This window comes from Canis lupus, chromosome 11, assembly GCF_003254725.2.
Source record: "Canis lupus dingo isolate Sandy chromosome 11, ASM325472v2, whole genome shotgun sequence".
NCBI lineage: Eukaryota > Metazoa > Chordata > Mammalia > Carnivora > Canidae > Canis > Canis lupus.
In genome coordinates this window covers 1,366,767-1,394,304 of record NC_064253.1, presented here as the reverse complement: position 1 = coordinate 1,394,304, position 27,538 = coordinate 1,366,767, and the positions used below count along the sequence as shown (strand labels likewise).

The window sequence follows — 27,538 nt, the reverse complement described above, 5'->3', positions numbered from 1 at the left end:
AAGATTTTTTTGTCTTTAGTTTTCAGAAGTTTAATTATGGTGTGGCTTGCTGCGAATTCTTTTAAGTGTATCCTTTTTGGGTTTTATCAGATTCTTGAATCTACAGGTTTGTGTTTCTCTCCAAATTTGGGGAGTTTTTGAGCCATTATTTCTTTGAGTACTGTTTCAGCTCAGTGCTGCTTGTTCTCTGCTTCCACAACTCCAAGGACATGAAACTTAGAATTTTGTTGTGGTCCCACAGGTCCCTAAGGCTCTGTTCAGTGTTCTCAGTTTCCTTTCTGTTGTTCAGATTGGGTAATTCTTACTATTCTGTCTTCTAGTTCATTGCTTCTTTCCTCTGACCCTCTATTTTGCTGTTGAACCCATCCACTGAACTTTTTATTTCGTTTATTCCATTTTTTAGTTTTAATATTTTCATTTTTAAAATGTGTTTTATACATTTGTTCCTTTTCTTTGTAGAGGCTCCCTGTTTTTTCATTTACTTAAAACATGTTTGTAATTTCTCATTTAAGTATTTTTGTCATGCCTGCTATATTTAGATCAGATCATTCTAATGTTTTGTCATTTTGGTGTTGGAATTTTGTTTATTTTTCTTCATTTAGTTTTGAAATCTTCCTAGTTCTTGGTATGATGAGTGATTTTTTACTTGAAACTGGACATAGTCATATTATGAGACTCTGGATCTTACTTAAACCTTCTGTTTTTGCTGGCTTTCTCTAACACTCCTCTGGCAGAGAAGGGGGGGGGCAACATCTTTTGAAAATCTTTTTTCATTTAACATGGTTAAAATCTTATAATCACTTTATGATGATTTATTAATCATTTTTCTTCTTCAATCTTTAATATTTATTAGTCTTTCTTAAAGTGGAGCTGTAGCATCCAGAACAATATATATACCCCTGTGTGGCATGGATAGGAACTTTGATGTTCACAGCAGTTCATTGTACTGTTAATTTTCATAAGTATGTAAGATACCCTTCTGAAAGGATTTGAGACTCTTGTAGAGTAATGTAATTACTTGTAGAGCAATGTAAACCATTGCATTTGCTTTCATTTGTGGCACTTATGAAACAGTTCTTGAATTTACAGATGGCTTACAGCCCTGGGGTTTTCCCCTTTCCTCGGAGTGACTTAATCTTAAACCAAATCTGTTCCATCTTGTTATTACTTTATTTAGTAGAATTTTTAAGAATCTTTTTTTTTTTAATTTTTATTTATTTATGATAGTCACACAGAAAGAGAGAGAGAGGCAGAGACATAGGCAGAGGGAGAAGCAGGCTCCATGCACCAGGAGCCCGATGTGGGATTCGATTCCGGGTCTCCAGGATCGCGCCCTGGGCCAAAGGCAGGCGCTAAACCGCTGCGCCACCCAGGGATCCCGAATTTTTAAAAATCTTAAGTGCAGACTACATTTGTCATTAGGATAACTTCTTGTTAGCTTTATGTTGTATTCTTAAGTTTTGATTCTCTGATTTATTATAGTAGCTGTCCTCTTTCCCTTGTCTGACCCCTCCTTCCCACTCTTCCCCTTCTGGTTTCACTTGGGTTTGATTGTCGTAAAAATGTTGAGGCAGGGCCAGATATAGAGCACTATTAGATCTCTTCTAGATTGACATCAGTCCACAAGAGTCACTTTCTGGATACTTCTATAGAACATGGTATGAATCATTTTTATTCTTTACATCAAGAACTGGAAAAATACTTCCTCTAGTTTGGTGTATTAGTAGTAACTATGTACATTGTTATAGATGATCTGATAATTTTGGTATGTTTCTTACTTTTGAAATATTTTGTTACCTTTCTTGGTTTCATTTTACCTACTTAAAATATTTCCAGGAAATCCACTTACCCAGGATATATTGAACCTCTATCTGGAACCAGATGGAACAAGAAGGCTACTGAACTATTTGCTTGATAATTTGGCAGGTACTGCAAAAAGAAGTAAGTGGTCATTTGTTCAAACGATTTTTTTTAGGAAGATGTGTAAGAATATTGCTTAATTTTTTGTTTTATATTCAACTAGTTTCAACAGAACAGCCACCTCCACGATCTTGGATTATGTTACAAGAACCAGACAGGACAAGGCCAACTGGTTGGTAGCCTTATATTTTTTTTGACTTATTTTTACTTGGCATTATAAACCTAACAGTGTTGTTGGCCTGAGTTAGATATTGGACTGTGTGACAGTTGAATGCTTAAGGTTTATTTGGTTTGAGAGGTAATAATAAAGACTTAATCATTACTTATCTGGCCTCCCTACTATGCCATAGGTATGCTGTAGAGCAGTGCTTCTCAACCAGAGGCATTTTCATCCCCCAAGGAACATTAGCAATGTCTGGAGACTTTTTTTTATTGTCACAGCTGGGGGAATTGCTACTGACATCTCAGGGTTAGAAATCAGATGTTGCTAATATAGCCCTCACCCCATAGCAAAGAATTTACCTACCCATGATGTTGTTAGTGCCACAATTGAGAAGCTCTGCTGTAAAGTATTGACCAAACTCATTTATCATGATAAATACACCAAAATCTTTATATTGGAAGTTTCCAAACCCTAGTATGTTCCAAATGTATTTGATAACTACAGAATTGTGAGACAGCCAAAACACTTACTTGAGAGAGAAATTGAATTAATGACCTCTGATTTCCTTTTAACCTAACTTGTATGAAAATAGCTTGGGACTTATATGAAAATAGCTTGATGGATATAGTAGGATTTGGTCTGTGATACCTCTTTCTTTACCATGAATTAATAATAGTTGTTCTATAGAAGAAAATTAGCCATGCCTATTAGGAAAACTGTCAATTTCCCACATTCTATATTAGCAGTTAGCAGAGTGATAGAGGAAGTATAGACATGATAAACCCTGGTCTTAGAAGCAGAGGGCTTAAGATCTTGGTCTTTGAGCTTCAAACCTTCTATGGGTATCTCTGTAACTAGTAACACATCATATTATGGTTTGCTCAGCTATCTGTCCTTCCTTCCTTATTCAACTTTATTTATATCTTCTATGCCTGACATTTAGTAGCTTTTCAGTGAATATATATTGAATGAATAAAATCAAACCTAGCATTTAAGTGAAAACTACTGAAATCACCTTTTTTTTCTGCCACGTGTGTGAATAAGTAAAGTTATCTTTCCTACAGCCTTGTTTTCTGTCATGTGCTATAATGTTCTTTGTGATAAATATGCGACCCGGCAGTTATACGGCTACTGTCCGTCTTGGGCACTAAATTGGGACTACAGGAAAAAGGCCATTATTCAAGAAATTTTGAGCTGCAATGCTGATATCATAAGTCTTCAGGTAAGTCATCAGAAGAGTGTAAATTGCACAAATGCCCCAGTGTTGATAAGCAAAGGACAAATTGGGAACACATTACCCTGACACATTTGAAATTCCAGCTCAGCAATTCTAAAAATATTGGCTCTATTTTTAGCCAATATTCTTTGCCAGATTCTGGTAAGAAATTAGCTCCAAATCCTGGGAGCATTTACTACCTGCTTTGTTTTATAGCACAGTGCTGCCAAATGGTGCAAATTGGTTAATTTGAGTTTTAGGCGTTTGCTATGACAGTCAAATATTCATCTTTTCCTTCCAAATGCCCTTGCACTATGTTTTAATTGGGTGACAGGGTCACTGAAATTGTGGCATTGTAAAAGTATGGTTTTACTTTATCATCAGCAGTAATAGAATAATTAGGACATAGCAGAGAGCACATTGAGCCTGATGCATACACAGTAACTTTAGGGTCTCAGTCCTACTCTTACAATAATTTACATGACCTTGGGCGAGTCACTTTCTCCCTGTGGTCTGAAATTAGAATCTGCGAAGTTCCTTCTACCTCTCTGATTCTTATTCCCCATCAATTCTAAAATAAAGAAAATATACACACATAGAGGTGTATGTCTTTCCATGTTGAAAAGATGTGACATTCCTTATTCTGCAGATTAGTCCTTTGCAATTATTGCAGCCCTTCAAACTGTACATGTAAAGTTAATGCATAGTACTGATTTTGGTCTTATAAAATAACTTTGCCATTTGCAATTTTTCAGGAGGTTGAAACAGAGCAGTATTACAGTTTTTTTCTGGTAGAACTGAAAGAACGTGGCTATAATGGATTCTTTAGTCCTAAATCTAGAGCTAGGACAATGTCAGAACAAGAAAGAAAACATGTCGATGGCTGTGCAATATTCTTCAAGACAGAAAAGTAAGTCATGTTTAAAAAAGAATTTTCTCAGTATTTGCAGGGAGTCCAGGGTGTGGAAATTAGTTGGCAAATTGGAGAACGAAGCATTGTATTACTCAGTAAAGCAACACTGTTGACTTAAAGTGTTTTGAAGCATCAGAAGTGATCTTACTTTGGAGACTTGTTGAAAGTGCTGCTGTTTCTTCAGGTGTTCACTAGGGTTTAACTCCAATTGTTAATTGAAACACCTTGTAATTAACATTCCCTCTAGAATAGTAGAGGGATTCTTAAACCTGTATTTTGGAAAAGAATTATTTAAAAATTACAAGATGGAATATTCCAACATGAAACTTAAACAGAGGATGACTACATTATCTTACATTGTAAAAGGATTTCAAGATGTTATTGGTATCAGTAACAGACTGAGAACAACTTGAAATGGATGTGGGAAGCATGGTGTAAAGTGTGGAGGATTTTCCATGATGTGATTTACATGCCATTGTATTTGTTACAGAAGCTTGGGAAAACTGCATTTCCCACAAAGCTAATACTTTGGTATTCCCAATTCTATGTTTGTGTGTGTGTTTTTGTTTGTGTTTTAGATTTACTTTGGTTCAGAAACACACTGTTGAATTTAATCAGCTAGCAATGGCAAATTCAGAAGGGTCTGAAGCTATGCTGAACAGAGTCATGACAAAAGATAACATTGGAGTTGCAGTACTGCTAGAACTTCGAAAGGAATTGATTGAAATGTCATGTGAGTGACCTTTTCACTTCCTGTAAAATTGACCTCCAAAATTTAATAGAAAGCAGAAAATTTGTTCTAATATTAATAGTCTTATCTAACACCTGAAGAAACTCAGTGAGAACTTAAGTCATTTCTATAATATCCTATCACTTTTTCTCTACCACAAAGCTTAAGATGACAAAGCAGTGCCCATAAAAGTGTTTGAAACTTTGAAAGGCATAAAGCCAAAGGAAAAATTAGGGGTTTTTTTGCTCCTAATAATTTTTTACATAAAAGAAATGTTGAAGTAAATATTAGTTAAAATAAGAAGAACTCCATATGCTCCTGTAATTTCTTGGCACAAGGATACTCTGTAAGCTAACTTCTCTTCCTGACCTACTTGTAATCATTATTTGAAATGTTTTGAGTTTTGGATAAATGGACCACTGATTTCAAATTAAAAGTATATTTAGAGTGATCATCATGCCAAAAACTGAAACTTCTATCACTCAAGGAACAGTTGGGACGGGAGATGTTTAACCTGAAGGAGAGAAAAGAAAGATGAAACTTAGTGCCTATATTAAATATATCAAAGAGAAAGGATATAGATTTAATTTTGTGAGACTCAATATAGAACATCTGAATGAAGTCAGAAGTGTCAAGGAGACAACCATTTAAAAATAAGCCATCCCAAATAGAATGGGATGTGTGTGTTCAAGTAAGTGAATGCCCCACTTTGGGTTGTTCACCCAGCTTGTAGAAGGCTGTTTCTCATGTTTGTGGTACAGCAGATGTAGACATCAGGTGCGTGGTTGTTAGGTAAATATAGGGTCCCTTTTTGTACCTGAGACTCAGATACTACTTGCTTTCAGCTAGGCTGATGGGCGGGTTTTGTCTGTCTCTTTGTTTTCTTTTTTACCTAATATAGCCGGAAAGCCACATCTTGGAACAGAAAAACAACTTATTCTTGTGGCTAATGCTCATATGCATTGGGACCCCGAGTACTCTGATGTGAAGTTGGTTCAAACTATGATGTTCCTCTCAGAAGTAAAGAACATTATTGATAAAGCCTCACGAAATCTCCAGTCCAGTGTATTGGGAGAATTTGGAACTATTCCACTGGTGTTATGTGCAGATCTTAATTCTTTGCCAGATTCTGGTAAGAAAAGATATTTTATAGAATGCCTTTTTGACTTAAAATGTTTTTGTAATCTGTTGTTTTCGGTAATTCCAATTCAATCAAAATGAAAATTTAGCTGCAACACTGCAGCTAAACTGTGAATCAGGTTTAATATTTAGGTGTGTGTAGTAGGAAGACTATTTTGAAAATGAGATGATGTTATGAAAACCAGAGGAGGAAGGACATTAATCATCTTTAATAATCATGTAGTCAATAACTTGAAGTAACTTGTTAAAGAACACATGATTATATTTCATTATCCCCAGGTCACATATAATCAGACTCTGAGAAGGTTATTAAGCAAGCTTCTCTGGGATTCCAGCATGTAGTAATAGGCAGTTTAAATTGGCTATTTTCAGGATATTAATATTGGTGGACTTGATACCAATATTACTTAGGTGGAAATTGAGATCCTTTATTTACAGAGATGAGGCTAGCAATTTGAACAAAAAAAGAACAGGGATCTTGACTTTTATTACAGTGTAGAAGAATACAGAAAGGCTTATTCTTGAATACTTTTCAATTGGATAGTACAGTGAACAAACCATAGTTCTTATAATATCAGAGTATTCCTTTTTGTATTTCAGCTCCTCGTTTATACTCTCATTCACACAGAGTATTTTCCTTGCCTTTGCTTATGTGCCTGGGCACCCATGTATACACACACGCACATTTGGAGTGGTTAAGTTCACCAGCACACACATCGTTGACACCATGATGGATGAGAGCCAGTAAGAAGATAGAAACTATTAAAATGTATTTTTAGGGCAAGTAAAGGTATCTGAGATCCATAACTCTTCAGCCCATCTCATCCAGCTCTCTGGGGACACGGCTGCTGAAGCAGTGGGGATTATTCTCTGACAGTTTCTCCGCATGTGTTCTGCCTTCTGTTTAACTACAGAGCATCTGAGGGGCAAAAAGAGAATCTACTCAAATAATACTTATTAAGCCTTATTTCAGTGTTGAAAAAATACAGTATTTTAATAGCAAACACATGAGAAGATGTCCAGCTTTGCTAACTAGTTAAATGAAAAGTAGAATAACTATTTGCAGAGCCCATCTAGCTGGTAGCATTCTCTTCCATTGTTGGTAATATGTATAACACCACATTTAATCATAATCTTGGTATTTCATACCAAGTAAATAATTCAACATAGGTAGAAACCTAGATACTAAGATGTTGATTATGGAGTTAATTCTTTTTAAAAAGTAAAACCACAGGAATTTTTTAAAAAATAAGGAACTACTATAACAACTATGAAACACCACAGCAAAGTATAAAATATTCAGTATACTAGGATCAAAACCGTGTAAAAATAGATTTAGATAAGTTCTGGGAAATGTGGGAAAAAAAAAAAAAAAACAGACCAAAAAACAAGACATTTTAGAAAGGGGGACTGTGTGGCACAAAGTATTTACTATTATATTTTTTTAGTTTTGTACACTGCATATTATACTTGACAGTTTTCAAAATACCTGTGTTTTCATTATAGGTGTTGTAGAATATTTGAGCACTGGTGGAGTAGAAACAAATCATAAAGACTTTAAAGAACTGAGATACAATGAAAGTCTTACAAATTTCAGCTGTAATGGGAAAAACGGGACAACCAATGGAAGGATCACTCATGGTTTCAAGTTAAAGAGTGCCTATGAGAGTGGCCTGATGCCTTACACAAATTACACGTTCGATTTCAAGGTGACTTGAGATTGAGAAACTTTTCAAACCTCCATTTTTTGGAGAGTCTTGTAACTTTATTATGTCTTTGAAATGTTGATGTGTGTTCAGACTAGAAGTAAACCATGTTGAATTAGTTGACAGCAGTATTCTCTTATTATTCTTCTGTGGAATTCTGTGTGATTGGTGTCCCATTCCTACTTGGTAGGTACCTATTAGAGTCAGGGTAAGAAATCAGATGAAATAATGATAATAAATCCTGAGTTTAACTGTCACTGTTTGGGGACAATTATGTTATAATAATGTTCATTACTTAACAGCTATTCAGAAAGTACCATAGTATCTAATTTGGTGTCCATTGGAGTGACATATTTCATCTCTCATATTTTAACTGAAACTACTCTTTGAGTGCCAAAATGTGGTTTATATTAGCCATTTAATAATATAATTTATATTTATTTATATGCCTTCACACACAGTTAATTAAGCTTACAATGTAGAGCCTTGCCTTAGTGCTTCTCCTCATTTTTAATATCATTGGTTGCTTAGGACTTGCATTCATCTGTTCTTTTTAACCATTTTTTGCATTTCTGCTCTTAAATCTTAGTTTTCCATTTCTAAACTCCTGGGAAAATCATCATTCAGGTTAGATTGTGTGTTAGAGTGTTAAATACTACTGTTAACTGGTTCTTAATTTTGCTGTTAAGGGCTTTTAGACTTCTTTGAGAAACTGTGGAAGAACTTGAAACTTTTTTTATTGGACTTTGGAGGAGCCATAGTACTGTAGATAATTTAACCCTTAGATAATTTAACAGATAAGTGCGTGGAGGTGAAGAGAGGCTGGAGCAGACTCTGGGGAAAATGAACAATAAATGACAGAAGAGTAACCAGAGGGAGGAGGAGATCCAGGACAGTGTAGGAGCCTAACTGCCAAGACAAGAAGGCCTTTTCTAGGGAAAAAGAAGCATTATGTAAGCTTCAAAGAGCTGTTGGTGAGGGAGGCTTCACTGGAGGGGTAGGCAAGAAGACTAGAATGTGGCGAAGTGAAGGATATTACTGGGCAATGAGGTAGTAAAAACCAACTTTGAGATTCTTATTTGAAGCAGAGTGATTGAAAAAGAGGGGAGGAGTGATGATGACCAAATGGTGGGAGACATTAGGGATTTTGTTTTCTTTCTGTTCCTGTTGCTGATAACAGAAATAAAAGGAAGATACTCGAATGTGCTTAAATATTTTTAGCTGAAAGCATGTCTAGGAGAGGCTGAAGTTTTACAAGGAGGAGAGGGGCAAACTGAGAGGTGGTCAGCTGGGTGCCCAATGCTGGGCCTGGGTGCTGCTGGGAACAGACAGGACAAGATGTCCCGGCCCTTGTGGAGCTCACAGTCTGGTGGGAGAGACCCGTCTCCACAGTACAAGTGAATGTGTAGTTATACCTTGGGGAGTGCATGAGCAAGAAAAGAGACTTAGAGGTGCTGGCAAGTAGTGAGTGCATGAGGGCAAGATTCAGGAAGGACTTTTGAAAGTGTTTGAACTCCACATGAAGGCTGAGAAGAAATTAGCCAAATGACACATAGAAGAAAGTGTTCCAGACAGAGGGCACAGCGTGTGTGGATGCCTTGGGGCAGGATGGAGCTTGATACCTACAAGGAATGTCCTTCTCCCCACCCTAAAAAAATGGCTAGCATGCTAATAGGGTAGTAAGCATGGGAAAATAGTACAAATCAAGTTAGGAAAGAAGCCAGGGGGTTTCTGGGTGGCTCAGTTTAATGTCTGCCTTTGGCTCAGGTCATGAATCCCAGGGTCCTGGGATGGAGGGAGTTCCCTGCTCAACGGGGAGACTGCTTCTCCCTTTCCTCTTCTCACTCGTTCTCTTTCTCTCTCTCTCTCTCCGTCACTGCCTCTCTCTTTCAAATAAATAAAATCTTTTAAAAGAGAGAGATGCCGAGGCCATACCATGAAGGACTTGTAGGTCTCATTAAAGATTGTGAAAAGGCGGGGATCCCTGGGTGGCGCAGCGGTTTAGCGCCTGCCTTTGGCCCAGGGCGCGATCCTGGAGATCCGGGATCGAGTCCCACATCAGGCTCCCGGTGCATGGAGCCTGCTTCTCCCTCTGCCTATGTCTCTGCCTCTTTCTCTCTCTGTGTGACTATCATAAATTAAAAAAAAAAAAAAAAAGATTGTGAAAAGGTGCAGAAAAGAGGAAGAATGAATGATAATCATCCCTAAACTGTCTTCATTCTGCTGGATTTGACACCTGGGGGACCGTTTGGTTTGTGTAGTACCTCTTCCCATGTGCTAATCACTTTCTCTGTTTACCCAAGATGACTGCAGGGTATGTCTTGAGAGCTCTCGTGTTTCAGTATTATCTTATATAAACCCTCATCTTTTTTTCCTTCTGTTTTTCAGGGTATAATTGACTACATCTTCTATTCTAAACCTCAGCTGAACACTTTAGGCATCCTAGGACCTCTGGACCACCATTGGCTAGTTGAGAATAATATCAGCGGCTGCCCACACCCACTCATCCCCTCCGACCACTTCTCACTTTTTGCACAACTGGAGCTCTTACTGCCTTTCCTGCCCCAAGTTAATGGCATTCACCTTCCTGGCAGGAGGTAGTCAAGTACCTTCAGAGGACGACCTCAATTTCACTTTTAAACTCAAAATCTGAATATAGGGGAGTGAGGTATGGCCACCAGGGTTGTCATTTTTTTTTCTTTTTTTTCCTTTTCCTTGATGATTTGAATTTTCAATCTTGATTATTTGATAAGGATATAGTATGAAAGCCAGGTGCTAGCAACAGACAAATTCTGAGCCCAATATGCTTTATATACTGTTAGACAGGGATTGGTGTGTTTACACCTATCTTTAATTTGTTACAAGTAATTTTCCTGTTTCTTCTATCCAATATAATATTTTCATGCCTTGAAATAGGAAAATATTTGAACAGCATATTCTCTTTGCACAGAAATCTGTAGCACTACTTTTTTGAGGCCAGTAATAACATCCAGAGACCATTCTTCCATACTCCACTCCCTCCCTTTTCAGACTTGTTTGTAAAATAGAGACTTTGAATTTAGCCTTTATGATTGTATATGATCCACAGAAGACCTGATTTATGAAATTTTGTACTAAAAAAAATCAGATTTGGAAATGATTGTATTGTAAACTAAGGCTAAGTTTTTTTACTGTTTCATGTGTTATAAAGGCCAGCTTGTAAAAGAAGTTGCAACAGACTTTCTCTGCTGATGATTTGCACTGTTAGGGTTTTTGTTAGCCCTTTTGTACTACTTTATTTTTAAACTGAGAACATTGCTCTTTAAATCTAAATCTGCTTAAAGCTTTGGACATTTTCTCAGACCAGAGGCAACTTACCCATGAATTCCTGGGTTTTTACAAAAACTATCTACTAGGACAGATAAGCTGAGCAGTGAATAATCTGTAGGCATTTATGGACTGAATGTAATGGTTGATATATGTACATTCTGATATTTTTAAATCTTTAACTTTTTGAAGTTAAAAAATTACAGCTGCTTGGATGCAGCTTCTTAACTCCTTTTGGAGACATTTCCTGTCCTGTCTCCACTGTGCCTGCCTCAGTTTGTTCTCACCAAGCACTGCCTGTGCATGCAGAGAAAATCTGTGCATCCTCTTTTATATTTTTTAAATACTGTTTAACATTTGTGAGAATTTTATGAAAACGCTTTTGTATAAGCTGTGGCTTTTTCTCCCATTGTGAAGCATTGAATATCACATTTTGGAACGTGTTCCATAGGGTGGGTCCCTGGGTCTTGGCTCACCAGACCCAAGCACTGCTTCATGGTGTCCTTGCACAGTGCTGTCCGTCACCCAGAATACTACTATCATGTGAATTCTTTTTGTTTCCCATATATTCCTTCGTCTCTATGTTTTTTTTTTTAATCATTCCTTTTTTTTAAAAAAGCAATTTTCCATTCATGAAGCAGTGTAAATGAGATGTGTTTTCAAAACAGGTCCCTAAGACAATTCTTCAGATCATTTATAAAGTGACTAAGACATAATAGTTCACCCAAGATAAAAGTTATATTGTACCTTGTATTTTCCCATAGTGTCAGTGGTAGATTAGAGATTAAAGCCAGCTTTTAACTTTGCAAAGTTAACTTGTATGTGTTCTGTTCTCATTCATTCTCTCAAAAATCAAATGAATTCAGAGGGAACTCGGTCTAACTGCTTTTGTTTCAACTGCAGGCAGGGGAGCAAAAGGATAACATGTGAGCATTAAGAACATGTTGAAATGTTTTTAACAATTTTTATACAGAAAATGAGTCATTTTGGATAATGACTTAAAATTTTATGAAAAATATTTAGCACTTAAATGTGCTTATTCTGTTTTTAAGAGAAAATAAAATAACATACCGTTTAAATAAATGATTTTTTTTTTTTTTTAAGAATTTTCCAAAAGGCTTTGATCTTGAATCTTTGTCTGGGACCTGGTTTTTCCTTTGAGGTTTTTAAAGATTTTGTTGTGATGGGTTTTTAGTTTTTGCTTTTTGTTTAAGTTGTGCTGACACCAGACATATCCAGTTTATAATCAATACATTGGAAAGCTGGTATTATTGATGTAGAACCAATGCATAACTTTTTATGGGGTTTTCGTTTTTATTTTATTTTTTGTAAGGTGTGAATAAAAGATGTGTTTACTCATTTTTCCTAAACACTGTGTTGGTAATGTGCATCATGACAATTTCCAGTGAGGGCAAGCTGGAGCTGGTTGGACTGATGAGGCAAGGGAGACCACTTTTCCTATGATCTGCATTATGGTCCAGAGAGCTTTATGGAAGGGGAGCGGAGAAGCACTTACTCGTTTGTCTTTGTTAATAGAGGATGTATTCTTTTCATAGATGCTGGAACTAGAGTGCACTTGTTAGATGCTAAAGGTTTGAGCTTTACACAAAATGTTGTCATCTGTATTTGTTATTGTCTGCGATATATTTGAACTTGGGGGCAGCATAGTAAGATATAAGGGCCTGTTATGTCTTGAAACTATTTGTTCTTGCCTCTTCTGGGCACACTGCATTCTGTGGATATGTTTGAACTGCTACTCCATCTTACATAGTGATAAATTGAACCAAGAGTGTAGACTTAAAATTGTAACCTTCAAAAGAGGAAGAAATATTTTGGGTCTGTAAAGAATAAACAGTCACCAAAATAGGCTGATAACTTTTGTGAAGCAAGGTTTTGTATTCTAAACATTTTCAGTGTCCTGAAGAATTTTCAGTAATTCATACTCCTTAAAATGCAATAAAACTAGTACATTTCCTCAGTATAGATTTTTTTCAAAATTCTGTAACAATATATTTAATGTGATGTTGCCATAATGTAATTTCAGTGTTCTTGCTGGGGATAAGTCCATTTTATGAATGTTCTACAGAAATTTTGGGGGTATCTTTTCTGTTTTTACTGATCAGAAATTTGGAGGCACACAATTCCTTGTTGTAAATCTCTTGAAGTACATTTTACCGTATTATTGGTAATTGTTTATGCATTGAGAATTTAAATAATGTTCATCAAAATTAATTTATGGCATAATTTAAACTTGTAGAAATAAATTGTTGATTACAGCTTTCATAGTCCTATAAGACAGGCAAGGAGAATCTCCAAGAAATGTGTTTTTACTCTTGATTTGGTGACAGCCAGGAAAACTTATTTTGAGTTAGCACTTTGAAACCTAAAGACATTATTAATTTGGGTGTAATGCACTTCTAAATGTTGGAATTAACATTTCAAAGCTCTTCTAAGATTCAGGTTTTCAGTAATAAATTCCAGTTGTAGTAGTCCATTTTTTACTATTTAAATTCATGGAATTCATTTCCATAGTGACTTTTAAGGTTTTGGGGTCATGTAATGTATCAGACAAATCCAACTTAGGCAAAACAGTTAAAGCAGTCTGTTCCTTTAACAAATCAATCAGAATTTTCAGTACAGGTGCTGCAGATAATTCAAAGAACACCTTTAGCAAGTGTTTCTCCCCTGCTCGTAAACAGTATTTTTTAAGATGTTCATTTTGCTCTTCTTTTTGGTTACATAAAATTTAATAACCGGTATGTTGAAGTAGTGTCTAAAATAGAGTAGTCTTTATTCACAGTACATTATATTGTGTAATGCACTGGACTAATTTTTGTTTACCATTCATGTAACAAAACCCAGCATATTATCTGCACTAAAGCTCAGAGAATGTCGCATTTGCCTAGGCAGCTCTTTGATAAGGGTGATGGGAAACCGAATATGTACCTATGGACTAGTGGTAACAAGGGCTTTTACTGTTCTTTTCAGTGGAACCTTCTTGGTCAAATTGTAACTAGCTAGTATTATATTTATATACAGGGTCTCTTTTCTTTACTGATGTATTTTCCTACTCATAGCCAACCAATAAATTCAATATCTGTTTCAAATTTTTAGAAGTGTAATTTGTATAGTTGTAGTACTAAGGTTTGAGAAAAATAACTGTTAGTCAGCAGACCACATACTTAAAATTCTGGATTATCTGGGACAGGGTTATAGCTCACCCTTTGAGAAGGGGGCAGAGTGGATGGGGGACCAGGACCATGATACAGGGAAATGGTGCTTTGGTTGTGTTTTTCTGTATAACACTCTATCTTTGCCAAAGTTCAGTTTTATATTTAGGCACCTGATGGTGCATTTGCATTTAGGAATTTTGTTGTTGTTACCATATACCTCGTTAATATAAGAAATGGGCTCATATGTCTTCCGTCTTTTGGAAGGAGTTTGATATATTTTAAATAAATGCTTTTAAATTCAGTAACAAACATTGTGTTGGTGGGGTTATACTAATTCATTAGATGTTCTACTTTTCACATGTATATTTTATTGTATGTATAAACTTTAAAAATGTGACTTCCCAGCTCTTCAGAAAAAGTCCATTTGTTTTTTAGAAACTACTTCTATAATTGTAATTTTTAGTGTAGATGCTAGAAGAAAATCATTTAAAATCAGACGACAATGAATTTTTGCCAAGATGTCCACTTTTTAATTTTTTTTAATTTAAAAAAAATTTAAAGTATTTTTTAATTTATTTGTGAGAGACACAGAGAGAAGCAGAGACACAGGCAGAGGGAGAAGCAGGCTCCTTGCAGGGAGCCTGATGTGGGACTCCATCCCAGGACTCCAGGATCACGACTTGAGCCAAAGGTGGGTGCTCAACTGCTTAGCCACCCAGGTGCCCCATTGTCCACTTTTTCAAAGTACACATCTTCTACCCAATCCTTAATATATAGTTTTATCTCTGTAACAAGTTTTGTTTCTCCTTAAAATTGCCCAAAAGTAAGTGTATAGAAAAGTACTATGTCCGTGTTACTTTATCATTTCTAGTTTATGTTCTTTAGAGGAACCAAGTACCTAAGGGAACGTAAAGTGAAATATATTCAGAATAAAGCTTTTGTGTTCTAGGTAATGATGTTATAGTACTGAGAATTCCCATTTTGGAATATTATCTAGGCGTTCAAATTTGATTTTATTTTTTAAATTGATTTTAAAATAAGGTTTCATAAGCACTGTGAAGACAGTTTTAGTAAACAGATTATGTGTTAGGAGAATCTTGCAGAGGATTGTTTTTACTAGAATTTTTATGAGACTTGGAGAAATAGCTAAGTTAATTTCCTCCAAATAGTGAAACAAAATGTTTAAATTGTTCCCCAAATGACTGATCAACCAGTTTGTAAGAATTGGGAAAACTGCTGGATTACAAGATGGCTTGTGAACCGGTTTCTGTGGTTTCTTCAGCAACATTAACATTTCAAATCAAATAATTAAGGAAATGGCCTTTTTTTAAAGTAGGCAAACTTCAAGTCATTCTAATGTATTTTAAAGCTGTTAAATTATTTTGAGCTTGTCACAAGAAATTGTGCTCACCACATCAACATGACCGGAGGTGGGCAGGCTGGAGAGTTCTTAATGCCAGATACTTGTCAGTCTTTGTAGCACAGTGAATAAGCTGCAGGCCCCAGGGAGCCTGTCAGCACAGCACAGCTGTGTCTTAGTTAATGTCTCATCCACCAGCCCGACAGCCCTGTCGGTTGAGCATCTCCCCCTGTGTGGCAACCCTACGCGTACTGTTTCTCAACGTTGTGTAACTCTTGAAAACCTGGTCTGTTAAGGACATTGAAAAGGAATGATAGTGTGACCAAAGCAGGATGCAGGGCTTACTTCCCTTGTAATACTCATGCTGATTCAGGTGGCTGGTTCTCAGGGCAGTGACATAGGTGTGTGGGGGACATGTACTCAACATAGCTTTGTGAGTTACCAGAGCCCTTCTCTCCTCGACCACAATGCTTGCCTGCTGTAACTCTGAGCAGCTCAGATGGTGAGGGCACTATGTGTAGTTGGTCCGTTTTTGGTGATCAGAGTTATTAATGTACCTTTCTTGGTCACATAATGAATTTCTTCTTCTCAGACACTGCATTATGATTGGAAATAGAGACTTAATCAGCCATGATCTCTGACTTTAAGTTGCTTATCGATCATTAAAATCTAATATAACATGTACTAAAGGCATAATAGTTAAGGAGGGAGCAAATTTCTCTACATGAACCTACAAAATTTTCCAGAGGTCACCTTAGAGCTACTTTTAAAGGACTAAAAACCTGTTTCCCAGCTGAATAATAGCTATAGTAAAACTCTTCATGGAATCGTGGGTAGTTATGAGTTTCAACATGAGGTGAATCTTGAAGTGGGAAGCACACTAACAGTGGAACACTGGATGCCTTTGGAACCTTGAACCATATAAAGTTTGAACTTAAACCTGTAGGTGGTGATAAAGAGCCATATAACGCTTTTAAGTAGGTGCAACATTACCAGGTTTATATTTTAGAAAGGTTATTATTAAGCAGTGCTTTGGAGGGTGAGTTAAAACTGTAAAACTAGTTAACTGGCTCTGGCATGGTCCACTTGATAGATAAGCTGAGGATGGCTTGCAGGGCAATAAGAGAAAAAAGGAAAGGGAATTTGAAATGTTCAGAAGTCAATAAGAACCTCGATTTGTCCCTCATCCCTTGTGGGTGAAGACACGTGAGTTTTGTTCAGTCACTCATTACTTTCATTAGACAAACCCTGACTCACCATGTCTTAAGAAGTATTTGCCACCAAGGCCCTCATTTGTTCTTTAATGACCTCACGAAAACACTTAGGCAAAGAATTGTTTCTCAAGCTACACTACTTCATTTTGCATTATTTTCATAGTTTAGTTTGCAAAACAGATCCAGTGTGCTTCTAACTGGATAGTTAAGTAGTTACTAGGTGTTAGGAGATACTTTCATAGAGCAGCTTATAACAAATGGAAGGAATCCAGGAATTCTAAGCCTTGTTAAGTTTCCTGTCATGCAGCAGATTAGACCTATGTTCAATATGGCATCCTTAGCCACATGTGCCTTTTGAGCACTTCAGATATGGCATGTATGACGGGAACTGTAAGACGTTTTTTGGTTAAATGAACCTTTATTGTGATAGGACCAAATTTCCCTTTATCTGAAACATTGTATAAGACATGAAACCCGTAAACACATGACCAATTGATGTCAAAGAATTGACTCCTCCTAACAATATTTTACTAGCCAGAGTAACATTATAATGTGTTTGAATCCTTTCTGCTAGCACCATGAGTTACTGTGCCAATGTAGACCATTAGTAATTGAGATGCCTTTTTCATTTTAATATAAATTATTTTTCTGGTTTAAAAAATAAGTACAGACAAATTGTTAACTTTAAAATCAGTGCTAATACAGAAGTAAGCTAGTCACACAATTGGAACAATAAAATCTAGAATGTCTATCACGAATTTCATGATGAACAATCGCAACTTGTTGCATCAGAGGAAAAGGAAAAACCTGTGTAAAGAAATAAAGTGAGCAACATTAAGATACATTTTCTTCAAATACTTAGTGAATTTAATGTTTCCTGCCAACAGTTAAAAAAAGAATAAATGAAATTAATCACCTGAAATAATTAGAAGTCTAACAGAAATGTCGTTTTTTAAAAACTCTTTATAACAGGATATGAGCTTATAGATTTGGCGAGCTGTAAAAAGGCTTGTATTCTTCCACAGGAAAAAGCCATTTTAATAGAGGTGCAGTATAAAAAATATATTTCCATTAAGGAAATTTTGTTAGAAAATGACACAAAGTATTTTACAAAAATGAAATAGTTTCAGTTATGCCAGCTGTTACCTATAGAATATAAGACCTTCCTAGTACTCTTAAAGATTGTTCAAAATTTAAAAGTTGAAAGTGCTTACTAGCTTTAGATAAATTGTGTGATACAAAAGACACTAACCAGTTAATACTTTGTGTATGCTTTTTCTTAAAGGACTTCCAATTTACAAAGAAATGTGAATTCTCAGCCTAAAATCAGACTTAAAACCTAGATATATTTGCATCTTTTACATCTTCCAAAGGATTTCTTCTAGTTATGAAGAAAGATCGCTTCTGTCACTACAGATAGTGTTCCAGCTGCATTAGGTCAAAAATCTGGATTGGAATTTAATGAGTTTGGATTCCCTTTGTTGTTTTGTTTCACTTTATGATGCATATTGAAAATAGTTGCACTTAATTTCCTGAAACAAACTGAAAAGTGTCATAATTGCTAAAATTAAGGATAGTTCGAAAGCAAGGAACCCTCACCAGCTTGTGGAGACTATTCAGAAGGACAGAAGGCAATTTAATGGTCTTATCTTTACTAATACTCATTGGTTGAATTATGAAGAAACTTTAACAATGGTTTACAGTTCTTTTAATAGCGATTTAAGATTATTTTGCAACAAAAATGCTTGCAAAATATGCAGTAATTAAAAGCAAATCATGTCAGTATGATACACATTTTCTTAGTAGTATCAAGCTGCAAATGAGTGAACCAAAATTGAAGCTCCAAGAAGAAAGGGTATTTGTGATCTTCACAGACAGGGACAAGAATTCATGTTGAACTTCACAACACAAAGTTGTGTGAACACCAAGAGTGCTGCTTCTAACATTTTAAGTGTCATCACATTTTGCAAATTGGCTGCTAAAACTGCAAGTAAAACCTGAAGAATACTTTGTTGGTATCTTGGTAAGTTAGAATTGCTTTTTAATATATGCAAATTTGAATTGGATGTTACTCAAGCTGATGATTAGTACTTGAGCAAAAATGTTCTTAACTTGGAAAGAAGTTGATAAACTTTTGCTACGAAGTTAAATAGATTATAAAAGAATTAAACTGGCTTTGTTGATGTTGTTTGAAAATTTTTTTAAAAGATTTTATTTATTCATGAGAGACAGAGAGGCAGAGACACAGGCAGAGGGAGAAGCAGGTTCCCTGCAGGGAGTCTGATGCTGAACTCGATCCTGGGACCTGGGATCTGGGATCATTCCCTGAGCCAAAGGCCAATGCTCAACTGCTGAGCCATCCAGGTGTCCCGGTTTGAAATTTTTTTTAATGACTTTTAATGATTCAGTTATGAGAAAACAAGTATATTTGGGATAATTTGGATATATGAATCTACTTTTTCAATTATGTTTTATGTAATTATTTAAATATTACACTAAAAATATTAATGCAGAAAGTAGGAGAAATAGGTATGAGACTGAACAAAAAAGTAAAATGATAGGCATAAGTCAATATTAATGTGAATGGATTAATAAAGGTCAGGCTAGATAAAAATAATCGAACCATATGCTAACTACAGAAGACACATTTTAGATTTAAAGACACAGGTTGAAGTAAAAGGATGGAAGAAGGTGTGCAAACATACCTTGGTGTGGCTATACTAATAAGACAAAACAGATTTGAAAACAAAAAAAATTACTAGAGATAAAGAGGGACATTTTACAATCATGAGCATTGCTAAACGATAACCACAAACTACATGAAGCAAAACTGACAGAATGAAATGGATAGATGATTGATGTTAATCATTGCCCAAAACGCTATTCCCAGTGGATTGAACACTATAAACCAAGAAGACATAACAGTATAGAATACTCTACCTAACCATATCAGAGTACAGAGTCTTCTCAAGCACACATGGGACATTCTTCAGTAGACCATCAGCTATGCCATAAACCAGTAAGTTTAAAGAATGGAAATCTTACCAAGTATATTCCCTGATCACAATGAAGTGAAACTAGAAAGAAAGTTGGGAAATTTGTTGGAAATATGTGGAAGTTAAACTGTACTCCTAAATACCAACGGGCCACAAGAAAAAAAAATCTGAAGATAAATTAGAAAATACTTTGAAATAAATGAAAAGACACCATATACAAAACTTACGTGATGCAGTGAAAGCAGTACATAAAGGGAAATTTGTAGCTATGAATACCTACATTTTAAAAGATCTCAAATCAGTAACCTGATCTTCCACTTCAAAACACTGGAAAACAAGAGCAAGGTAAACTCAAAGCAAGCAGAAGAAAGGACATAATAAGGACAAGTGAAAAATAATGAAATAGAGAATAGAAAAATCGAAATCAACAGATACAAAAGTTGATTCTTTGGAAAGATCAGCAAAATTGATGAGCCTTACACTGAGCAGAAAAAAAAGATTACTAAAATCTAGAATTGAAGGAGGGACATTACTACCAACCTTATAGAATGAAAATTATTATGGAATACTATGGACAGTTGTAGTCTAATGACTGAGATTATGTAGGTGAAATAGACAAATTCCCAAAACTGACAAGAAATAGGAAATCCAAATAGGGGATCCCTGGGTGGCTCAGCGGTTTAGCACGTGCTTTCAGCCCGGGGCGTGATCCTGGAGTCCTGGGATCGAGTCCCACATCGGGCTCCCTGCATGGAGCCTGCTTCTCCCTCTGCCTGTGTCTCTGCCTCTGTGTGTGTGTGTGTCTTTCATGAATAAATAAATAAAATCTTTTTTTAAAAAATCCAAATAAATATTTAACGAGAAATTGAATTAAAAATGAAAAGTATATAGAAAAGCCCAGGTCCAAGTGGTTTCACTGGTGATGTCTTCCAGGTACTGAAGAATAAATAATTCTTCACAATCCTTTCCAAAAATTAGAAGGAACAACTTAGCTCATTCTGTGAGGCCAATATTACTCTTATGTAAAAGCCAGACAAAGACGTTGCATGGAAAAAAACTACATCAAAAGCTAATGTTGCTTTTGAATACAGCTAGGAATATTTTCAGCAAAATAGAAGGAAACTAAATCCAGCAATATGTAAAATGATTATGCAACATGACCAAATGGGATTTACCTTAAAAAATGCAATATGGGCATAATATCCCCAGTTAATGTAATACACTCTATCAATAGTTTGTAGGGCAATTCCACAAGATCATCTCATTAGCCTCAGGAAATAAATTGACAAGATTCTATGACCTTTCATTTGAAAACAAAAACACCAAACTAGGAATGGAAGAGAACTTCCTCAGCCTAATAAAGAGCTTTTACAAAGAACCTACAACTGACATCCTACTTAATGGTGAGAGTGAAGGCTTTCCTTCTAAGATCAGAAAAAAGACCAGATGTTCACTCTTCTCACTTCTCTTCAACATTGTACTAGAAATTCTAGCCAGGGAAATAAGGCTTGAAAATGAAATAAAAAGTAAGATCAGAGAAGTAGAAGAAAAACTGTATTTGCAGATGACATAATCTTGTACATACATAGAAAACCCCAAGTAGTCTACACACCAAAAACCTATTAGAACTAATAAATGAATTCAGCAAGTTTATTAGGAATAAGCCCAATATACAATAAACATTGCATTTCTATTCACTAGCAAAGAAAAAAAAGTAATTATATTACAATAAAAATAAATACTAGGAAGAAATATAACCAAAGAAATAGAAGATTACACTGAAAATTATAAAGCATTGAAAGAAGACTCCTAGATAAGTATTAAGACTTCATGTCCATGGACTGAAACACTTAATACTACTAGGATGATGATACTCCCCAAACTGACCTATAGATTTAACTCTGGTCCCTATCATAATTCCAGCTGGCTTTTTGTTTGTTGCAGAAATTGACAAACTGATCTTAAAATTCATGGAAATCCAAGGAACTCCAAAGAGCCAAAGAATATTGAGAAAGAACAAAGTTGGAAGACTCAAACTTCCTCAGTTCAAAATGTATTACAAAGCTTCAAAAATCAAGAAGTGTGGTTTTGGCCTAACAATAGCATATAGATCAATGGAATTGAATTGAGAGGCCAGGTATAAACCCTTATATTTATGGTCAATTGATTTGAGACAAAGATAACCAAGGCATCTTATTAGGAGAAGGAATAGTGTCTTTAACAAATGGGGCTGGACAACTGAATATCCAGAAGCAAAAAGAATGAAGTTGGACTTCAGTCTCACACCATGTACAGTAACTAAACGGAATTTTTAAAAAATCTAAATGTAAGAGCTAAAACTAAAATCCCTTAGGGGGAAAAAAAAACAGGTATGAATCTTCATGACCTTGGGTTGAGTAATAGTTTCTTAGATAAGACATCTTAAAGTGCAAGCTTGGGGAAGAAAAGAGGTAAATTAGATTTCATCAGAATTAAAACTTTTGTGCTTCAAGGGAAAAGAAAGTGGAACCACAGTCCACAGAATAGGAGGAAATATTTGTAAACCATGTATTTGATGAGTCTGGTTTCCAGAATATATAAAGAACAATTATGACTCAACAATGAAAAAGCAACCCAATTTAAAAATGGGTAAAGAATTTGAATAGACATTCTCCAAAGAAGACCTGAGTTTCTTTTTGGAGTGATAAAAATGTTCTGAAAATGCATAGTAGTAATAGTTGCAGAACACTGAATACTCTAAGAATTCCCCTGAATTACATACCATAAATTTTATGGTGTATATAAATTATCTCAAAAGGCAAATGAAATCTTTTTTTTTCTTCTGGGACTTGAGTTACTTGAGAGTCACTCGTGTTAATGCATGTAGTGGTAAGCTGCATTGTGATTTTGCATGGTATGAATATTCCAGTATCTACCCTTATTTGCAAGTATCTTTGAGTTGTTTCTAGTTTTCTTTGCCCTTCCCCCAGCCCTTACAAATTATTCTGATCTGAACTTTCTGGGAGGTGCCGCTGTGTGCAAGCTTCTCCGGAGTGAAGTCCTGAGGGTTGGAATGGTTAGGGGTTGGGGCATGTGTGTGTTTGACTTTACTAGAGATGCTCACTTCTGTCCAAAGTGTTTCTGTCCCCTCTCCCACCAGAAGTTTATAAAATGTTACTATTCTCCAACCTTGCCAATACTCAGTTTTTTGTCTTAGTTTTTGGCAATCTGATGGATATAGTGGTAACCCACTGTGATTTCTGTTTATATTTCCTTTATTAATAACAGGCTTTTTTTTTTTTTTTTTTTTGCTACTTCAGGTTCCCCTTATGATTTTATGCCTGTTGAGGATTTTGTCCTTTTCTGGTTAATTCATGATTCTTTATGTACCCAGCATACTTACTTACCCTTTAATCAATCAACGTGTATTGCATATCTTTTCTCAGTTGTCTTTTAATTTTTTTAACTTTGCACTTTGAAATATTCTTCAGTTTTCAGAATAATGAATTTATTGTGTCCTCCAAAGGTTACCAAACAGGCTGTCCCCCCGCGCCCCACCCCCCGTATCAAAAACATGGATTTAAACATTTGATGAGTGTCATCATTGCACTCACCACCATTATACTCCCTATCCTTGGCCAGTGTGAGACTTACTCAGACTGGTCTCTGTGTCTTTTTGGCAGAATCCTGGTAATCTCTATTAGTTTACTTCTATTCTGGTATGAAAAGATATTCTAGGTTCACCTTTCACATTTCCTGCTCCATACCTGGAACCAGCCATTTCTCCAAAGAAATTTCTCCTTCAGTGAGAAATGGTATCTTGAGGCCACAATCTGGGTGCAAGGAAAGAACAAAATTGGAGAACAACTGGAGAACACTGCCCCAGGATTGGCCCATTTCTAGATATTTTCAGGGGGTAGAGATAAGAGATATTGTCCCTCTACAGCTAAAATACACCAGGCAATTATAATTATACTTTATGTTCAAATTTTGAGTTCTATCAACATTCCCTTTCCACTTTGCCAGATGTCTCAGGTTTGTCACCCTTGGGCTGTTAACTGCCTCTTCCAAAATGTCGAGTTAAATTACTATTTTTTCATGTTACTTGAAATAGTTACTCTTTTCTTCTTAAGTTTTTTTGTTTGTTTTTACTAATTTCTGCATTTTGTGTGGGACTAGAACTCTTGACCCTGAGATCCAAGAGTCGCACAATCTTCCAACTCAGCCAATCAGGAATACTCTTTGGAGATTATAGCACCACTAGATTGAAAGTTAGGTTTCTTTTCTCATTTTTTGTTATCTCTATTTTTAGAAGTTTTTTAAGAAAAAATTTTATTTGGCCTTTTAGAATCATGTGAAATAATTACATAGTTATGGGCAGCCCCGGTGGCGCAGTGGTTTGGCACCGCCTGCAGCCTGGGGTGTGATCCTGGAGACCCGGGATCGAGTCCCACATTGGGCTCCCTGCGTGGCGCCTGCTTCTCCCTCTGCCTTTGTCCCTGCCCCTCTCTCTGTGTCTGTGAATAAATAAAATCTTAAAAAAAAAAATAGTTACTAAGTCAAATGGGCAAAATAAGATATTTAAGGAAATCCTACTTTCCACCATATTCCCTCTTTCCCCAGGATTATGGTTGGTTTCTTCCTAGGAATCTACAGGGGAGAGGAAGCTAGCCATTGCAATTAACCTCAGGACTTCTTTTTTTTTTTTTTTTTAAGATTTTATTTATTTATTCATGAGAGACACACAGAGAGAGGCAGGGACATAGGCAGAGGGAGAAACAGGCTCCATGCAGGGAGCCCGACATGGGACTCGATCCCCGGTCTCCAGGATCAGGCCCTGGGCTGAAGGCGGTGCTAAACCGCTGAGCCACCTGGGCTGCCCAACCTCAGGACTTCAGATGTTACTCATGGTCTCCCTCTGCTACTAAGTTTGGTGATCTCCCTTCCCTTGTTTCCCTGGGAAGGCTCCAGCAGTAGAAGGTCCCAGGGCCATCTCAGGAGGGGTCCTTGGCTGAGGCCCCAAGCCCACCGTCATTTCCGACAAGCTCCTGTAGCACACGGCGTTCTTCCAGTGATCCCCTTGGACATTTTAATATGGTGCATTAACTGAGGAACATATGTAATGTTGGAAGAAATTGGCCTGTGGTCATGTCAGGTCACATCATGTCCCCACTGCCTTCTTCACCAGACATGCACAGTGATTCATCTCCTTATTGGTTTATTTTTGTCCAGACTAGATCCTTACACAAAGACTCAGAACACTTGAGAATCTTGGGGGCTGTGGTGTTGATGAGAGATTTAAATTTAATCTGGTTCCTGATGAGCTCCCTGTTCTAGGTTGACCTGTGAACTTGTCAAAATGCACCCTCCTCCATCTATAATCCCCAAATATCCTTGTCAAAATAGAGAAAAAAGCCAGACCCTTGTTTTCATATAAAACAGATACAAATGGATTCAGATTGTCCCTGGTGGGTTGGTAGTCAAACCAGGGAGAGCCCCTCCCAGGAAATGTGAAGCAGAGCTATCCTTTTCCTTAACTTATAAGTTGTCAACAAAAAAGGAGTTTTCTGGGAAGTTTCTCCTGAGACATCAATGCCTGGCTCCTGGCGCCTTCCCATCAATGCTGGGGATCTGTCCAGAAACGTGGGTCTTCCAGTAGAACAGAAGCAATCAAAGCCACTAACTTATTTCAGTGAAACTATCAGAAGCCCCAGGGAAACATCAAATTCCTGCTTCATTCCAGGGAATAAAACAACTTTGAAATATTTGCAACAAATCGCTTTGTTTGGAGGCTTGTGCAGAGTGTAACAGGTGATTTAAAAAAATCCCGGTTTTAACTAACACATACTTGCCTAACGCCTGCCACCTTTAAATTACTAGCTCTATGTCACCTGCCACGTGTCAGAAGGGTCTGTCACACACAGGCACCCCGCCCCACCATGATCCCAGCAGTGCCCCTCCGGAGGGGGGGGGGCATCCCACCGCCAGCCCCTCTCTAGCACCACCACTGCCAGCAGGGGAGGAACAGGATGGTTAGCAAGGCAAGAAGTCAGCCCCAAAGCTGCTCTTAATCAATGTTTATCGGGAGAGTTGGGGAAGCACTCGAATGGTGAGCTGGGCAGCAGGTCCCCAGTCTGCAGATGGCAGCATCTTGTCCCCAGGCAGGGATACTCCATCCTCAGCTCAGCGAGGGCACGTCAGGGCCCCCCGCCCACTGCCACTAAGCAGCTGAGGGGGCCCGGGCGGAGTTCCTGGAAGGGCCATGCCCCTGGGGCCCTCTGCAGCCCCCCTGCCCTTCATATAGGGTCAACCCAGTTCCCACCCGAGGCTGACCTTCCCCTGGGGTTGGGCAGTGAGCTTTCCCTGGCCGTCTTTGTAGCCTTTGTAGCATTTTGAGGAGCGGGGTGTTTGCATTCAGTGGGGGGAGGGCAGCGGGGAGCGGGTGCCCTCCCTGGGAGGGCCTGCAGTGCCCACATAACCAGCCGCACCTTCACGGCCCCCATGGCCTCAGGGCCCAGCTCGGCCACACGATCCTGGAACCCTCCATGAGACGCTCTGGTCCACGGCCAGAGGGACGAGGACCCCTGGAGGCAGTAAGCAGAGGAGTGGCCAGGTGCCCAGGGCAGAGGCAACAGGGTGCGGGCCGGCTACGGTTGGGGCCCCGGACGAGCTGGGCCCTGCCGCCGCTGCCCGCCCCGGTGGCAACGAGCTGAGCGCTCCCTGCGGTGGCAGAGCACCAGGAGGGCAGGGCGAGCCCCAGGGCGCACTGGGCTCCACGGCTGCTCCTGAGCGCAGAGCTTCGTGTACCCCGTCTTCACCCGTGCCCCAGGCGCAGCCTCACCCACCACGTCCTCCCGAGAAACACGCTGTTTGCTCCGCTAATAGAGCCCTGGCCAGCACAAGCTGGGGGGCCCTGGGAAGCCCGTTCCCCCACCCGGCCTGGGGCCCAGGGACTTCCTGCTGGTAGGATCCCCTGGGCCAGAGGCCGGGCTCTTCAGCCAAAGCATGAATGCAGCTATGCTTTGTGGGCATGAGGCCCACCCAGGCCTTTGCCTTTGCAGAGAGCTTTCTATTTTGACCCCAGCTGGTCTTCCAGCAGTGGGCCCGGGTGAGGAAGGGGCAGAAGTGGCCCCAGTCCATCCCTCCAGCTGCCAGACCATGGAAATGTTGTACAGTGGGGGGTCCTGGCTCCCCAGGTTAGACCTTCCTCCTGGTGGGGCCACAGGCAGTTACCTCTTCAGGTGCTCTGCACTCCCCGCCTACAGATGTGGGGTTTAGGGTAGCCATGATGAGCGTGGGCACACACGAGTGGTCTTCACCCAATCCTTATATTTTTCCTTGGCTATTGGGGGGGGGTCTTTTGCATTATAAATCTATGTTTTGTTGATCATTGAAGTAATTGCAATAGGAAACGCATTTTCAACTTGTGAAACTTCACCTCTGGGAGATTTTTTCCTAAGGGATGCTGGGACACAGTTCGATGGGAGTGCCAGATGGGGTGAAGGGTGCAGCCAGGGGGAAAAGCAGCTCACCCTGCACCGCACCCGCAGTGCCCCCAGCATTCACCAAACAGATGCTTTCTCTGGCCAGCCCCCTCTGGCAAAGCCTGGGCTGGCAGCTGGGATTACTGTCCTCCCACCAGTCAGGGTGACTGTGCCTCCTGCCATGGGAAAGGGTGCTGGGGCTGAGGAGAAAGCCAGAAAAGTTTGTGGACACAGCTAG

At 38.1% G+C, this 27,538-nt stretch overlaps 1 protein-coding gene across 7 annotated transcripts in view; it reads left to right on the top strand.

The window, feature by feature from the left end:
- Positions 1–14,201, top strand: part of CNOT6 (CCR4-NOT transcription complex subunit 6) — a 69,510-nt gene extending 55,309 nt beyond the window's left edge. For 6 of the 7 annotated variants that reach the window (XM_025446607.3, XM_049116460.1, XM_025446606.3 and 3 more), the window contains 8 exons: positions 1,837–1,941; positions 2,024–2,092; positions 3,148–3,305; positions 4,055–4,209; positions 4,791–4,945; positions 5,844–6,074; positions 7,589–7,791; positions 10,177–14,201. In XM_025446607.3, the coding sequence (XP_025302392.1) occupies positions 1,837–1,941; positions 2,024–2,092; positions 3,148–3,305; positions 4,055–4,209; positions 4,791–4,945; positions 5,844–6,074; positions 7,589–7,791; positions 10,177–10,389 (1,289 nt within the window). In that variant the 3' untranslated portion in view covers positions 10,390–14,201. The remainder of the gene's footprint in view (positions 1–1,836; positions 1,942–2,023; positions 2,093–3,147; positions 3,306–4,054; positions 4,210–4,790; positions 4,946–5,843; positions 6,075–7,588; positions 7,792–10,176) is intronic. The other variant, XM_025446610.3, reaches the window with a different exon arrangement.
- Positions 14,202–27,538: the final 13,337 nt, after the last annotated feature.